This window comes from Octopus sinensis, linkage group LG25 (assembly GCF_006345805.1).
Source record: "Octopus sinensis linkage group LG25, ASM634580v1, whole genome shotgun sequence".
In the NCBI taxonomy this organism is placed as follows: domain Eukaryota; kingdom Metazoa; phylum Mollusca; class Cephalopoda; order Octopoda; family Octopodidae; genus Octopus; species Octopus sinensis.
In genome coordinates, this window is record NC_043021.1 from 2539798 (window position 1) to 2558576 (window position 18779).

Below are 18779 nucleotides of genomic sequence, written 5' to 3' on the forward strand. Positions count from 1 at the left end.
GGCCGGCCTTGTCACTCTCTGTGTCACGCTGAATATCCCCGAGAACTACGTTAAGGGTACACGTGTCTGTGGAGTGCTCAGCCACTTACACGTTAATTTCACGAGCAGGCTGTTCCGTTGATTCGGATCAACCGGAACCCTCGTCATCGTAACCGACAGAGTTCTTCCATCCATTCTGAAGATTGTCCTGCCATTGTCCTTTGACCAGGAAGGACAGGCAGTCTTCATTTGTCTGGTGGCTTCAGCAAAAAGGGGTTTCTGTGGTGGAGCAAGTTGTAAGGGTGCAGTTGGACGTGCTGCCCCCTCAGCAGATTTGTTGGAAAGCAAATGAGAGGGGAGGGGAGGGGAGGGTCCAAGTGGAGAAGCCCATTCAGAGCATTTACCTGTCGACTGAAGAACAACAGTGAGAGGATGCTTACCTTAGGGGTCAGGCTTTTGTGGGGTTTCCACAAGTAGTCCTCACTTGCTTAGCATATATGTATGTATGTAGACAGACAGACAGACAGATAGATAGATAGACAGACAGACAGACAGACAGATAGATAGATAGATAGATAGATAGATAGACAGACAGACAGATGGATAGGGACAGATAGATACATAGCTAGATAGAGACATAGATAAACTGATGGATTGATGGAAAGAGAGACAGAAATGGATAGATGGACAGAGAGAGAGAAAGTGAGAAGGACAAAAAACAGATAGATAGAGAGATGGATAAATGTATAGATAGATACATACATACAAACATACATCAATAGATAGATAAATGGACCTGTAGAGAGAGAGAGAGAGAGAGACAAAAAAGAACAGATAGATGGATGGATGTGTGTGTCTTTTTGTCTTGACAGTGCATGATAGTCGTAAATGAGTGTCACTGTCATACAAGCAGGGTCATTGGTTTCCAATATTCTACAAGAACATTTTTCTGGCCATGGCTTGGAAACAGATGAAGGTTGGTGACTGGAAGGGCATCCGTCTGTAGAATACATGCCTCAGCAAATCCCAGCCAAGCCTCCCAAGCATGGAAAAGAGGATCTTAAAGCAACAACTACGATGATATTGATCTCACACATAAATGTATACACACACACACACAAAGGGATTGATTTCTGCATGTTGTTACATGCAATGCTTATTTATCTGGGTATATGTGTTAATTTGCGTGGATGGGTGTAGGTGTGTGTTGTGTATGTATATATATATATATATATATATATATATATATATATATATATATACACTCTTTTACTTGTTTCAGTCATTTGACTGTGGCCATGCTTGAGCACCGCCTTTAGTCAAGCAACTCAACCCCCGGGACTTATTCTTTGTAAGCCCAGTACTTATTCTATCGGTCGCTTTTGCTGAACCGCTAAGTGACGGGGACATAACCACACCAGCATCGGTTGTCAAGCAATGATAGGGGGACAAACACAGACACACAAACAACACACCACACACACACACACACACATATATATATATTTATATAATATATATATATATACATATATACGACGGGCTTCTTCCGTCTACCAAATCCACTCACAAGGCTTTGGTCAGCCCGAGTCTACAGTAGAAGACACTTCCCCAAGGTGCCATGCAGTGGGACTGAACCCGGAACCATGTGGTTGGTAAACAAGCTACTTACCACACAGCTACTCCTGTATATATATATATACTTTCTTTTACTTGTTTCAGTCATTTGACTGGCCATGCTGGAGCACCGCCTTTAGTCAAGCACATCGACCCCAGAACTTATTCTTTGTAAGCCTAGTACTTATTCTATCAGTCTCTTCTGCCGAACCGCTAAGTTACGGGGACATAAACACACCAGCATCGGTTGTCAAGCAATGCTAGGGGGACAAACACAGACACATAAACACACACACACATGCATATATATATATACATCTATACGACGGGCTTCTTTCAGTTTCTTTCTACCAAATCCACTCACAAGGCTTTGGTCAACCCGAGGCTATAGTAGAAGACACTTGCCCAAGGTGCCACGCAGTGGGAATGAACCCAGAACCATGTGGTTGGTAAGCAAGCTACTTACCACACAGCCACTCCTGCGCCTATATATAAAATTATTTTTTTTGGTAATGAGATATAAAACCAAGGGTGTGTAGATTTTAGAACATTTATAGATAGAAGGTCTTACAGCTGTTTCCGGGATCTTTATTGATTATATCCCTTCATCTGGGACTGTGTGAGAGGATGGTTAAGTAATAGTTAGTTTAGATGTGATACAAAACAGAGAGTGAGGTGGAGGAAAGAGAATAGATGTGAGATATGTAGGGATATTGTATTTCTTTTTTATCAATGTGTTTGTAGCTTTGAATTAATCATCCATATCTCTCACTATATAAGTGTGTGTGTGTGTGTGTATATATGTATATATATAATATATATATATATATATATATATATATATATATATATACCTTTCCTTCTTGGGACAAAAAACTCTACTTGTAAAGACCTGTTGAGGCGAGTGAAAATCAAAATCGATCAACATCAATGGAAATTGCAGCTGTGATACCAGTGCCGGTGGTACGTAAGAGAACCATCCGAACGTGGCCGTTTGCCAGCCTCATCTGGCACATAAAAAGCACCCACTACACTCAAGGAGTGGTTGGCGTTTGGAAGGGCATCCAGCCTTAGAAACATTGCCAGATCAGACTGGGCCTGGTGCAGCCTTCTGGCTTCCCAGACCCCAGTTGAATCGTCCAACCCATGCTAGCATGGAAAGCGGACGCTAAACGATGATGATGATGATGATGATACACTTACATGCTCTGACATGTGTCATGATACAAACACATTGATAAAAAAAAAATCATTCCTGAATCAATTTTCTGTTTGGTAAGTATGTCTACTTAATCCTTTTGATATCACCTCCATCTGGGACAGCCCATGGATCAATGATATGAATTCCATATTTTGAAGTGATCTGAATGAAAACCTGCTCTTGAAATTTCTTGTTAATTTAGGTTCCAAACACCAGTTTTTGCAATGACAAAGATATTTTACTGAATTCATTTTTTTGAAAATTAATTGTAACAAAAATAATATTATTTTGACAGATATGGTGACAAAAGGGTTAAAGTGATCTAAATTAAAACCTGCCATTAAAATTTTATGCTAATTTGTGTTCCAAACTTCATGTCAAATTTATTTTACTCAGTTAGTCATTATTTTCAAAATTAATTAAAAACAAAGTATATTTTGATAAATATGGTAACAAAAGGTTTAAAGTGATCTCACTGTCTACTTTGCAGGATCGACTACAGCGCTGTGCCCTCGACTGCAAAGACCAAGTTCGTGACAGGATGAACCCTACCGCTACGGATATGACCCAGTATCGTGGAGAGCTCGAGTCTTGTGTACGGAAGTGCTCGGAGACTCATATTAATTTGATACCAACTCTTATGAAACGCATACGGGAGACAATAGCAGTACAGTCGAAGTAGCACATGGACCTTGTAGTCACAGCAGAGTTAGAGTTCGGGTGGATGAACAGATGGATTGGGTGAGTGGATGGATGGACGAATGAGAGCAGTCATTGTTTATGTTTCCCTGTTGGTTTTGGTGCTTATCCCTCCCGTGGACATATGCAGGTATCACCTGATCAAGAGAAACATTGCAGAGGTTTTCTTGTTGGTTGGGTGGATGGGGCAGAGGATATGAGGCATATTGGTGGAGAAATGCAATTGGAATTACAAGAATTCTAACTGGAATTGCAACAGTTCTAACTAAGAGAAAATAAAATTCTTATAAAATGAAAGTGAAGCGTTTTGTGTTTGTTGTCATTTCTAGTCTTTGACAGCAATGAGTGTAAGCAGCAAGGACTTATTCCTGTAGAATGAACAAAGGAATTCTCACAATCGGTAAGAATTCTTACTGCTGGTGTGCGACAGGTTTTTACTTCACAAACCTCCTCTAAGTAAGATGTATTTTGATGATAACAATTTAATTCTTCTAAGGTGGAAAACTTGCAGAACCATTAGCACACAGAGACAAAATGCTCAGCGGCTGAGCATTTTTTCCGTCTTTACATGCTGAGTTCAAATTCTGCCGAGGTCGACTTTGCCTTTCATCCTTCCAGGGTCAATAAAATAAATACCTATTTCTTTATTACCCACAAGGGGCTAAACATAGAGGGGACAAACAAGGACAGACATAGGTATTAAGTCGATTGCATCGACCCCAGTGCGTAACTGGTACTTAACTTATCGACCCCGAAAGATGAAAGGCAAAGCCGACCTCGGCGGAATTTGAACTCAGAACGTAACGACAGACGAATTACGGCTACGCATTTCGCCCGGCATGCTAACGTTTCTGCCAGCTCGCCGCCTTCTATAAAATAAATACCAGTTGAACGCCGGGGGGGGGGGGATGGTGTCAATGTAGATGGCATGCCCCCTCCTACAAAATTGCTGGCCTTGTGCCAAAATTTGAAAGCAATAATTTAATTCCTCTGTGACAAAATGGTTAGCACACCAGGCAAAATACCGAGCAGCTTTTCATCAGTCCTTATGTTCTGAGTTCAAATTCTGCCACGGTCGACTTTGCCTTTTATCCTTTCGGGGTCGATAGATTAAGTACCAGTTGCATACTGGGGTCGATGTGATCAACTAGAACCCTCCCCACAAATTTGATGCCTTGGGCCTCCAGTAAATAGGATTATGGTTATTATTATTATTATTATTATTATTATTATTATTATCGAGGTGGCAAGCTGGTAGAATCATTAGCACGCCAGGTGAAATGCTTAGTGGTATTTCGTCTGTCACTACGTCCTGAGTTCAAATTCCACCAAGGGCGGCTTTGCCTTTCATCCTTTCAGTAAAATGAGTCCCGGTTGCATACTGAGGTCAAATGTAATCAACTGACCCTTCTCCATACTTGCCAGCCCTGTGCCAAAATTTGAAACCAAAATTTCAATTCTTTTATTTTGTTTTCGAGAATCCATTCTTGCTTTCCAACAACGCATTGCAAAGGGTTCTACAAAATGTGGGAACACACACAAGAAATTATTGCTAAGAAACAAAAATAAACAAGAAGTGGAGCAAAAAAAACATTATCACAGGTGTGGCTGTGTGGTAAGAAGCTTGCTTCCCAACCACATGGTTCCAGGTTCAGTCCCACTGCGTGGCACCTTTAGCAAGTGTCTTCTACTAAAGCCTTGAGCTGGCCAAAGCACTGTGAGTGGATTTCGTAGACGGAAACTGAAAGAAGCCCATCGTATATATATATGTGTGTGTCTGTGTGTGTGCATGTGTATATATCTATATATAGGTGTGTGTCTGTGTTTGTCCCACCACCACCATTGGTGTTGGTGTGTTCCCGTCCCCATGACTTAGTGGTTCAGCAAAAGAGATCAATAGAATAAGTACCCGGCTTTAAAAAAAAAGTACTGGGGTTGGTTCATTGGACTGAAATTCTTCAAGGCAGTGCTCCAGCATGGCCACAGTCCATTGGCTGATTAAAGTAAATGATAAAAGATTTAATGATAAATATAATTTCTTAAATTATATGAAAAGAAATTAAATTATTTTAAAGTCTAATTCAAATGTTTGGTTTTGTTTTGTTTCTTCACAGAATGCTTTTTTTAAATTTTTTTTTTTTTCTGTATTTCTTTACTTCACTTACCTGGGCTTTGCCTGAGCAGGTATCACTTTACCTGGCTGTCTGGAGCAGGTATAGTTAAGTTAGTTAAGTTAATTTTTTGGCTCAAAAAGCAAAAAGCAAGGCCATGTAGGGGGACATGGAGTTATGTACAGGGTGGTGTTCATGTAAAGAGTTCAGGCCACTCGTGGTCAAGGGAGACTTTGAACCGAGCGGTCGTCGGCATCTTCACTATCTCGTCCAGCAGCTTATTCCACAGTTCCGCAACCCGGACGGAGAAAGCCCCTCTCCTTCGATTGAGATGAAATCGTCGCAGATAGAGCTTTTCGGAGTGACCCCGCAGCCGACGCTCTGGAGCAAGAGTGAAGATAAGCTCTTTCGAGAGGTTACACTTTCCACTTATGATGTTGTGAGCAAGAATGAGATTACCACGGCGGCGGCGTTTTTCTAGAGAATAAAGGTCGAGCGTCCTCAGCCTTTCTTCAAAAGACAAATGCTTCATTTTACCTGCCTTGTAACGTGGGTTATGAAGTCTACAAAAAAAAAACCAAAATAAAGTAGGGATAAATATTCTGATATATTTTCCTCTACATGGTGGCGAGCTAGCAGAACCGTTAGCACACCGGGCGAAATGCTTAGCGGTATTTTGTCTGTCTTTACGTTCTGAGTTCAAATTCCGCCAAGGTCGACTTTGCCTTTCATCCTTTCAGGGTCGATAAATTAAGTACCAGTTGCGTCTTTCTCTTGTATCATACTTATCATCTTTTGAAGTATATTTATGTGTGTTTATCACTACCACCATTTGAGAACCAGTATTGGTGTGTTTACATTCCTGTAACTTAGTAGTTTGGCAAAAGCGATCAATAGAATAAGTCTCGAGGCCAATTTCTTTGACTAATAAAAACCCCTTAAGGCAATACTCCAGCATGGCCACAGTCAAATGACTGAAACAAATAAAAGAATATAATTACAGTACTGCACAACACCCATGCCATTGGCATCTATAAAAAGGAGAGTAAGTTGCCCCTTAGACATGTATAAAAGGAGAGTAAGTAGCACCTTAGACATGTATAAAAGGAAAGTAAGTTGCCCCTTAGACATGTATAAAAGGAGAGTAAGTAGCACCTTAGACATGTATAAAAGGAGAGTAATTTGCCCCTTAGACATGTATAACAGGAGAGTAAGTAGCACCTTAGGCATGTATAAAAGGAGAGTAAGTTGCCCCTTAGACATGTATAACAGGAGAGTAAGTAGCACCTTAGACATGTATAAAAGGAGAGTAAGTTGTCCCTTAGACATGTATAAAAGGAGAGTAAGTAGCACCTTAGACATGTATAAAAGGTGAGTAAGTTGCCCCTTAGACATGTATAACAGGAGAGTAAGTAGCACCTTAGACAAGTGCTAGCAACCTCTTAATTTCCCGTGCCACAAACACAGTGAAGATGTTAGCAGCAGGATGTCAGATAAGCAACAAGGTGGAAGAGTCCCAGACCAACAGCTTGAAGGTTTTGGCAGCCAAGTGGGTACCAACTTGCATGGAAGCTGCTACAGCAATCCTGCTCATTACTCTCTTGCGTACAACTGGGTATCTGGCAAGGCGACCTGGATTAGCCATCTGGTGGAGAGGGCAATGTCAACTGCCTGACTCATCATCGAAGATGTTTTTTTATCAACAGAATGGTCAACACTGACAACAGACAGCTGCTGCTGCTGCTACCGATGACAACACATATAATGCAAAAATACTCTGCCAATAGAAATAATCAATAAAAAGAGAAATAGAATTTTAAAACCTATTCTTTCTGTGCAGCCCAATACTAAATGATTGACAACTGGTGGCTGGGGTCCCCTGGTCTAGAACGCTTCACCATAAATGGAGACCACAGGTAAGTGGTGTATTATACTGAATTTATCAGCGCCGCCTCGACTGGCCTCTGTGCCGGTGGCACATAAAAAGCACCATCCGAACGTGGCCGATGCCAGCGCCGCCCCGACTGGCTTTTGTGCCGGTGGCACGTTAAAAGCACCATCCGAACGTGGCCGATGCCAGCGCTGCCTCGACTGGCTCCAGTGCCGGTGGCACATAAAAAGCACCATCCGAACGTGGCCGATGCCAGCGCCGCCTTGGCTGGCTTCTGTGCCGGTGGCACGTTAAAAGCACCATCCGAACGTGGCCGATGCCAGCGCTGCCTCGACTGCCTCCAGTGCCGGTGGCACATAAAAAGCACCATCCGAACGTGGCCGATGCCAGCGCCGCCTTGGCTGGTTTCTGTGCTGGTGGCACGTTAAAAGCACCATCCGAACGTGGCCGATGCCAGCGCTGCCTCGACTGCCTCCAGTGCCGGTGGCACATAAAAAGCACCATCCGAACGTGGCCAATGCCAGCGCTGCCTTGGCTGGCTTCCGTGCCGGTGGCACGTTAAAAGCACCAACCGATCATGGCCGATGCCGGACCGCCCCTGGCACCTGTGCAGGTGGCACGTAAAAAGCACCCACTACACTCTCGGAGTGGTTGGCGTTAGGAAGGGCATCCAGCCGTAGAAACTCTGCCAGATCAGACTGGAGCCTGGTGCAGCCCCCGGCTTCCCAGACCCTGGTCGAACCGTCCAACCTGTGCTAGTGCGGAAAACGGACGTTAAACGATGATGCTGATGATGATGATGATTTCTCTGGGTAAACGATGGAGAGAGACAAGAACTCAGTCAAACTGACTTGCCCTACATACAACATGGGAAGAGAAAACTCTTTTGACACCCTCGTGTAGTCCAGTTTCTTATATTACTATCACATGATGATGTCACCATAGCAATGGTTGGGGATAATTCGTGTTTATTGATCATTATCAGATGTAGGAAGTTGAAACAAAAGCTTCACACTTTTTTTCAGTTTTTATGGTTTATTTAATATGCATGGATAGACTTGCGGCAATGGTCAAAACAAAGAAACGACATCTACACCAACAAATCAATATATCTAAAACTGGACAACCTTGACTTTAATGGCAAATGAGGATACAGTCTTTAAGCACAGGTCCAATGTGGTGGGTGGCGATGTCTGATACAGCATTTTTATCATTCATGTAGAACAAAAGAAATTTGAACAATCAATACCAAAATTTTGCAAGCGTTTAAGACATGTTTTTTTCTGTTGTTACATGTATTGAAAAAAGTAACCAGTATGAAATGCGGCTGAGCTGCAAATAAACGATCAAATGTTGTTGACTATGGGGACTGATTGCATGTCAGTTCACCAGGTATAACCATTGTTACTAATAATAAAACATTCAAAACAGACCGAAATAGCACAGTCTTTTTAGCAGAAAGTTGAGAAAAATTACACATGTATGTATTATCTAGCCTCCTTGCCCTGACTGGCTCCTGTGCCGGTGGCATGTAAAAAGCACCCACTACACTCTCGAAGTGGTTGGTGTTAGGAAGGGTCTCCAGCTGTAGAAACACTGCCAGATCAGATTGGAGCCTGGTGCAGCCTCCTGGCTTCCAAGACCCCAGTCAAACCATTCCAGCAAGGAAAACAGGCATTAAACGATGATGATGATGACGTAAGCATGTGTGTGCATGCAAGGAGGTAGGCGCGTGGCTCAGTGGTTAGAGCATCGAGCTTACGATCGTGAGGTTGTGAGCTCGAATCCCGGACCGGGCTGCATGTTGTGTTCTTGAGCAAGACACTTTATTTCACGTTGCTCCAGTTCACTCAGCTGTAGAAATGAGTTGCGACGTCACAGGTGCCAAGCTGTATCGGCCCTTGCGTTTCCCTTGGACAACATCGGTGATGTGGAGAGGGGAGACCGGTATGCATGGGCGACTGCTGGTCTTCCATAAAACAACCTTGCCCAGACTTGTGCCTCAGAGGGTAACTCTCTAGGTGCAAACCCATGGTCAGTGTCTGACCGAAGGGGGTCAAAACAAAAAAAGAAAAAGACAATGCTATAAAAACAAAGAGACTGGCCTGGAGAAACGGTGGAAGCTGAGAATTATATCAGGTAGCCAGAAGGGCAGCTAGGTGAAAGGTTTACATAGCAAAGGGAATAGCTGAAGGTAAGAAGTTTGCCGATGCTCTACAGTGTGAGGTGTTCAGGATTGCAAAACAGTGAATCAGAGAGAATAGAGATGTGTGCGAATGGATAATGGCTTGCTTGCACTTGGTGATTCAGAGAAGAAAGATTCGTGGAAGTGTCACTATGAAAGATTAGTAAGTGTGGAAAATGCATGGGAGAAGGAGAATCTTTCAAATGCTGAACCGAGGGACCAGCCATCAGTGTTGATAGCAGTATAAGAGATAAGGCAATTAAGGATATGAAGACAGGGGAAGCCCCTGAGCCATCAGGAGTCACCAATGAGATGCTTAAAATATCTGGCAGAGTAGGGTACAGCCTAGGTACTCGTATAGTTTATCAGATTATCCAGGAAGAAAAAAACGCACTGGTTTGGTCATTTGATGCATAAGAATGAGGACAGGTACATAAACAAGGGCTGATCAATTAAAGTGGATGGAAGTTGTGGAAGAGGAAGGCAGGAGACTAAGAGTTCAAGACCAATCTCAAACGCTTGCGAAAGCGATGACAAAGGACTGAGGTATATGGCCCATTGCTGCACTCAAAATGACCCTCTCATCAGAAATGAACAGTATTGATATCCTTAAAGTACTTCAGTAATCATCATCATCGTTTAACGTCCGTTTTCCGCGCTAGCACGGGTTGGACGGTTCGACCAGGGTCTGGGAAGCCAGAAGGCTGCACCAGGCCCAGTCTGATCTGGCAGAGTTTCTACAGCTGGATGCCCTTCCTAACGCCAACCACTCCGTGAGTGTAGTGGGTGCTTTTTACGTGCCACCTGCACAGGTGCCAGAGGGGTCCGGCATTGGCCACGATCGGTTGGAGCTTTTAACGTGCCACCGGCACGGAAGCCAGCCAAGGCAGCGCTGGCAATGGCCACGTTCGGATGATGCTTTTTATGTGCCACCGGCACAGAAGCCAGTCGGGGCGGCGCTGGCAACGGCCACGTTCGGATGGTGCTTTTTATGTGCCACCGGCACAGAAGCCAGTCGGGGCGGCGCTGGCATCGGCCACGTTCGGATGGTGCTTTTTATGTGCCACCGGCACAGAAGCCAGTCGGGGCGGCGCTGGCATCGGCCACGTTCGGATGGTGCTTTTCATGTGCCAATAAAGGGCACTGGTGCTGGAGTCACATAAAAGCCACTGGTGTTGGTGCCACATGAAAAAGTACTCTTGTGTGTGCCATGTAAAAAGCTTCCGTTGCATTCTGTAAAATGGTTGGCATTAGAAAGGGCATCTAGCTGTAGAAGCCAAACCATAAAAGACTATGGAAGGTGATGATGATCCTGGCTTTGCCTACTCCAGTCAAACCATGAAGAACCCAGGCTAGCATTGGAAGATGGCTGTTAAATGATGATGATGATGATGATGATATGTGTGTGTGAGCAGCGGCAGTGGTGTTGTTGGTGATGATGACGATGATGACGGTGATGGAGATGATAAAAATAGCAATGATGAAACCTACGAGAATGAAGAAGAGGAGGAGAGGAGGCAGAAGCAGGAAATGGCGCAAGAAAATTAAAAGAAGAAGCAGGGAAATTCCACACTTGAAGAATGCACACACACACACACACACATATAAAGTATATACACACACACACACATGCACAGACATAACAAGTGCCACACACACAAAGTATATATACACACACACACACACACACACACACACACACATGCACACACATAACAAGTGCCACACACACACACACATGCACACACATAACAAGTGCCACACACACAAAGTATATACACACACACACACACACACACATGCACACACATAACAAGTGCCACACACACAAAGTATACACACACACACACACACACACATGCACACACATAACAAGTGCCACACACACAAAGTATATACACACACACACACACACACACACATGCACACACATAACAAGTGCCACACACACAAAGTATATACACACACACACACACACACACATGCACACACATAACAAGTGCCACACACACAAAGTATATACACACACACACACACACACACACATGCACACACATAACAAGTGCCACACACACAAAGTATATACACACACACACTCACACATACATATACTTTCATCACACTGGTTCGGCTGTATGAATGTACAAGTGTGTATGTGTGTGCGTGGAGGGGGGAGGGGTGGGAGTGTACAACTGGGGGGGTTTCCAAATTCCCCCTGAACCCCCCCTCCTTACTGTTCCCTCTCCCTCTCACCCCACCCACTGCTAACAACACATTCTTACACTTTCCTTATGGTTTCTTTTTCACTTTTTCCTCTCCATCATCACAACCACCACCACCACCACCACTACCACTACCACAGTCATCGCATGTATGTATGTATATATATTACTCTTTACTCTTTACTCTTTTACTTGTTTCAGTCATTTGACCAGCGGCCATGCTGGAGCACCGCCTTTAGTCGAGCAACTCGACCCCGGGACTTATTCTTTGTAAGCCCCAGTACTCATTCTATCGGTCTCTTTTGCCGAACCGCTAAGTGACGGGGACGTAAACACACCAGCATCGGTTGTCAAGCAATGCTAGGGGGACAAACACAAATACACAAATACAGACACACACACACACATATATATATATATACATATATACGACGGAGTTCTTTCAGTTTCCGTCTACCAAATCCACTCACAAGGCATTGGTCGGCCCAGGGCTATAGCAGAAGACACTTGCCCAAGATGTCACGCAGTGGGACTGAACCCGGAACCATGTGGTTGGTTAGCAAGCTACTTACCACACAGCCACTCCTGCATACATACATACAAGGTGCTGCCCCAGCATGGCCACAGTCTAAAAACTGGAACAAGTAAAAGACAAAAGGTATTATAACTGACACTATGCACACATATATATATATATGCATGAAGGTGCGTGGCTTAGTGGTTAGGGTATTCGGTTCACGATTGTAAGGTCGTGAGTTCAATTCCTGGTGACATGTTGTATCCTTGAGCAAGACACTTTATTTCATGTCACTCCAGTCCACCCAACTGGCAAAAATGAGTAGTACCTGTAATTCAAAGGGCCAGCTTCATCACATTCTGTGTCACGCTGAATCTCCCCGAGAATTACATTAAGGGTACACATGTCTGTGGAGTATTTAGCCACGTCGTCATGGTAACTAACAGAGTTCTCCTTCTGTATATATATAAATATATATATATATATACATATATATATATATATACTATCGCAAAAGCCGCTCTATAAGCTGCCTTTTAAGCTAGCTCCTGTGGAGGGCCCCTCATTGGATCTTGGGCCCAACAATGACACTTCATTGAGTATATACTCTTTTATTCTTTTACTTGTTTCAGTCATTTGACTGAGGCCATGCTGGAGCTCCGCCTTTAGTTGAGCAACTCAACCCCGGGACTTACTCTTTGTAAGCCCAGTACTTATTCTATTGGTCTCTTTTGCCGAACCGCTAAGTGACGGGGATGTAAACACACCAGCATCGGTTGTCAAGCAACGCTAGGGGGACAAATACAGACACACAAACATACACACACATATATACATATATATATACATATATACGACAGGCTTCTTCTTTCAGTTTCCATCTACCAAATCCACTCACAAGGCATTGGTCGGCCCGGGGCTATAGCGGAAGACACTTGCCCAAGATGCCACACAGTGGGACTGAACCCGGAACCATGTGGTAGGTAAGCAAGCTACTTACCACACAGCCACTCCTGCGCCTATATTAAATTCTATTAAACTTGACAAATATTTTTTGAGCAATGAACAATTTTCATTAAAACAATGATTTGTCGACTTGGAACTTATTGCAAAGCTTCATGACAAACAATATTTTTGTCTTGCCATTGGGGTGTTAGTACAATTTTTTTCTAACCTTTCTCTCTCTCTCTCTCTCTCTCTCTCTCCTTTCTGTTGATTGTTTTCAACCATCGCCATCACAACTGCCATACACCATTCAGACTTCTGATGCCACCACCACCAATACCTTCGCCTTCACCGCCTTCTCTTCCACCACCATCACCACTCTCTTTCACATCATTTACTATCAACGTCATCCTTGAGCACCTCAGCTACCACCACCATCACGATCATCACCATCGCCTCCGCCTTTATCACAACTACAGCTCATACTATTTCTAACACCCCATTACCATCACAACCATCAATCTACTATCCCCTCTCACCATCTACTATTATACTCACCCCAACATGAGGAATAGTCGAAGTGTCATGAATAGTGAGAGAGGAGTCGAAGTGTGACACACTGACACACAGAAAATTCGTTTTGGCATTTAATATTTTTACATATATACATAAAGAAAACAGAAAATGGAGAAATATTGATGAATGACAATTGACTTACATTATTATTATTTATTAATTCAATACAAATAGACTGCATCCCATGTATTGGATTGAATTAATAAATAATAATTGATGCAAGTCAATTGTTGTTCATCAATATTTCTCCATTTTCTGTATTCTTTAAATTTTATTTCTTGATAAACTCATGTTTAAATCGATCAACATCAATGGAAATTGTAGTTGTGATACCAGTGCTGGTGGCACATAAGAGAACCATCCGAACGTGGCCGTTGCCAGCGCCGCCCCGACTGGCCTCCGTGCCGGTGGCACATAAAAAGCACCATCCGATCATGGCCGTTGCCAGCCTCGTCTGGCCTCCGTGCCAGTGGCACGTAAAAAGCACCATCCGATCATGGCCGTTGCCAGCCTCGTCTGGCCTCCGTGCCGGTGGCACATAAAAAGCACCATCCGATCGTGGCCGTTGCCAGCCTCGTCTGGCCCCCGTGCCAGTGGCACATAAAAAGCACCCACTACACTCACGAACTGGTTGGCGTTAGGAAGGGCATCCAACTGTAGAAACATTGCCAGATCAGACTGGGCCTGGTGCAGCCTTCTGGCTTCACAGACCCCAGTTGCACCGTCCAACCCATGCTAGCATGGAAAGCGAACGTTAAATGATAATGTTGATGATGATGAGCATAATATGTTTGTATATGTATGCCCATGGTTAAAGCATACGTGATATACCAGTAGTGTAATGGATGCTTCTATCCCTTGGACAATTATTTTAACCTCTAACTCCCGCTAACCTATATTTATATATATATATATATATATATATATATATATATATATAAATGCTTTCAGACAGTTTTTCTAAATCAGTATATATATATATATATATATATATTATATATATATATATAATATATAGATAATAATACATATATAATATATACACACACCACACATTTATATACATATATATACACACACATATATATACATATATACATATATATATATATTTACATATATATACATATATATATATATTTATACATACATACATACACACATCTATATACGTTCATAATACATACATACATACATACATACATGGACAGATACAAACAGACAGCAGGCAGACAGACAGTCAGATAGATAGATAGAGAATGGGCCAAAAGTCACGAACCAAAACTTTTGGCATTTTATGTTGTTGTTGTTACTGCTGCTGTTGTTGTTATTCACGTTTGATATTCATGTACGTGTGTATTCGACATCGATTTATTTCTTTAAGGCAAGCGAGCTGGCAGAAACGTTAGCACGCCGGGCGAAATGCTTAGCGTTATTTCTCGTTCCGAGTTCAAATTCCTCCCTCACCCACCCGGGTCGACTTTGCCTTTCTTTCATCCTTTCCGGAAGCGATAAATTTAGTACCAGTTGCGTACTGAGGTCGATTTAATCGACTGGGGGGAGCCCCCTTCCCCTACAAAATGTCGGGCCTTGTCCCTAAGAATAGAAAAGACTATTTTATTTCTTTTATTTGATGTTGGAAGTGGCTGTGTGGTAAGTAGCTTGTTTACCAACCACATGGTTCCGGGTTCAGTCCCACTGCGTGGCACCTTGGGCAAGTGTCTTCTGCTATAGCCCCGGGCCGACCAATGCCTTGTGAGTGGATTTGGTGGACGGAAACTGAAAGAAGCCTGTCGTATATATATATGTGTGTGTGTTTGTCCCCCTAGCATTGCTTGACAACCGATGCTGGTATGTTTACTTCCCCGTAACTTAGCGGTTCGGCAAAAGAGAGACCGATAGAATAAGTACTGGGCTTACAAAGAATAAGTCCCGGGGTCGACTTGCTCGACTAAAGGCGGTGCTCCAGCATGGCCGCAGTCAAATGACTGAAACAAGTAAAAGAGTAAAAGAGTAATTTAGTTTGTGCGTGACCTTCGGCGGTGGCGACGTTTGTTGCCATGGTGATGATGGCGGCGGTGGCGGCGGCGGCGGTGGTGGTGGTGGTGCGGGTGGCGGCAACAGGCTGCTGTCTTTCAAAAGTTCACATCGTCGACTGGAAATCCCCACTAAATAAATTCTTCTACTCGACAACTGCGTAACATTTTGAAGGCAAACTTCCTTTAGTGGACTAATCACACGCACACACATACACACTGAAAAATGCACACATACACAACACATACGCACATACACACACACACACTCACATTCAAACACACATACACACAAATACATATGTATACACACACACATACACACAAATACGTACGCATACACACACACGAATACATATACATACGCACACACAAACATACACACACACACACGAATACACACACAAATACATATACATACGCACACACAAACATACACACACACACACACACACACACACACGAATACACACACAAATACGTATACATACGCACACACAAGCATACACACACACACACACACGAATACACACACGAATACACACACAAATACATATACATACGCACACACAAACATACACACACACACAACACACACACACACGAATACACACACAAATACATATACATACGCACACACAAGCATACACACACACACACACACACACACACACAAATACATATACATACGCACACACAAACATACGCACACACACACACACACACACAATACACCTTACTATCTAAAACAGGCGTAACTTCGGTATAGGTACCGGAAGTACCGGATACATTTCAAGAAACTGTTGTTTATATATATATATATATATATGTGGTGGGGTTAGGGTTAGGTTTAAGGTTAGGGTTAGGGTTAGTGGTGGGAGAAAAAAGGGTTTCTGTTATCTTCAGAAATGTAAACAAAGCCGCTTCCGGTACTTACGGTACCTATACCGAAGGATCGCAGGCTGCAAGAATATCAGGAGAAAAAAAACACACAAAAAAAAAAACACCACCGCCCCACCACTCCAATACTACCGTCACCATCACCACCTTCGCCGCCGCCACCACCACCACCATCACCATTATCATCATCACCATCAACATCACTATCAATATTACGACAATCACCACAATACCGCCACCACCACCACCATCATCATCATCAATATCACCACAATGACCACCATCACCATAATACCGTCGCCGCCGCCGCTACCACCATCACCACAATACCACCACCACCACAACTACCAACATGACCAACACGACAACCACTATCACCACCACCACCACCACCACCGCCACCACCACCACCACCATAACCACCACCACCACCATAACCACCACCACCACCACCGTCACCACCATAACCACCACCACCACCACCACCGCCACCACCACCACCACTACAACCACCACCGCCACCACCATAACCACCACCACCACCACCACTACAACCACCAACACCACCACCACCACCACCGCCACCACCATAACCACAACCACCACCACCACCGCCACCACCACCACCACCGCCACCACCACCGCCACCACCACCACCACCACCATAACCACCACCACCACCACCACTACAACCCCACCACCACCACCACCACCGCCACCACCATAACCACCACCACCACCACCGCCGCCACCACCACCACCACGCCACCACCACCACCAACCACACCATAACCACCACCACCACCACCACTACAACCACCACCACCCCACACCAACCGCCACCACCATAACCACCACCACCCACCACCACCACCGCCCACCACACCACCACCACCGCCACCACCACCACCACCGCCACCACCACCACCACCATAACCACACCACCACCCCACCACCACCGTCACCACCATAACCACCACCACCACCACCATACCCCACCACCACCATAACCACCACCACCACCACTACAACACCACCACCACCACCACCACCGCCGCCGCCACCACCATAACCACCACCACCACCACCGCCGCCACTACCACCACCACCGCCACCACCACCATAACCACACACCGCCACCACCATAAACCACCACCACCACCACCACCGCCACCACACCACACCACTACAACCACCCACCACCACCACCACCGCCGCCGCCACCACCATAACCACCACCACCACCACCGCCGCCATACCACCCACCACCGCCACCACCACCATAACCACCACCACCCCCACCGCCACCACCATAACCACCACCACCGTCACCACCGCCACCACCACCACCCACCACCGCACCACCACCACCACTACAACCACCACCACCGCCACCACCATAACCACCACCACCACCACCACTACAACCACCACCACCACCACCACCACCACCACCGCCACTACCATAACCACCACCACAACCACCACTACCACCACTACAACCACCACCACCACCACCACCACCACCACACCACCGCCACCACCATAACCACCACCACTACCACAACCACCACCACCACTACAACCACCACCACCACCACCACTACCACCACCACCGCCACCACCATAACCACCACCACCACCACCACTACAACCACCACCACCACCACCACCACCAATGCCACCACCATAACCACCACCACCACCACCACCGCCACCACCACCATCACCACCACCACCACCACCACCACCACCACCACCACCACCACCACCACCACCACCACCACCACCACCACCACAACCACCACCACCACCACCACCACCACCCCACCACCGCCGCCGCCACCACCATAACACCACCACCACCACCACCAACACCACCACCACCACCATCACCACC

At 44.9% G+C, this 18779-nt stretch overlaps 1 protein-coding gene across 1 annotated transcript in view; it reads left to right on the top strand.

The window, feature by feature from the left end:
• Positions 1–3798, top strand: part of LOC115224360 (protein FAM136A) — a 26349-nt gene extending 22551 nt beyond the window's left edge. The window contains exon 3 of the mRNA XM_029795236.2: positions 3288–3798. Within this exon, the coding sequence (XP_029651096.1) occupies positions 3288–3479 (192 nt within the window). The 3' untranslated portion in view covers positions 3480–3798. The remainder of the gene's footprint in view (positions 1–3287) is intronic.
• The last annotated feature ends 14981 nt before the right edge of the window (positions 3799–18779 follow it).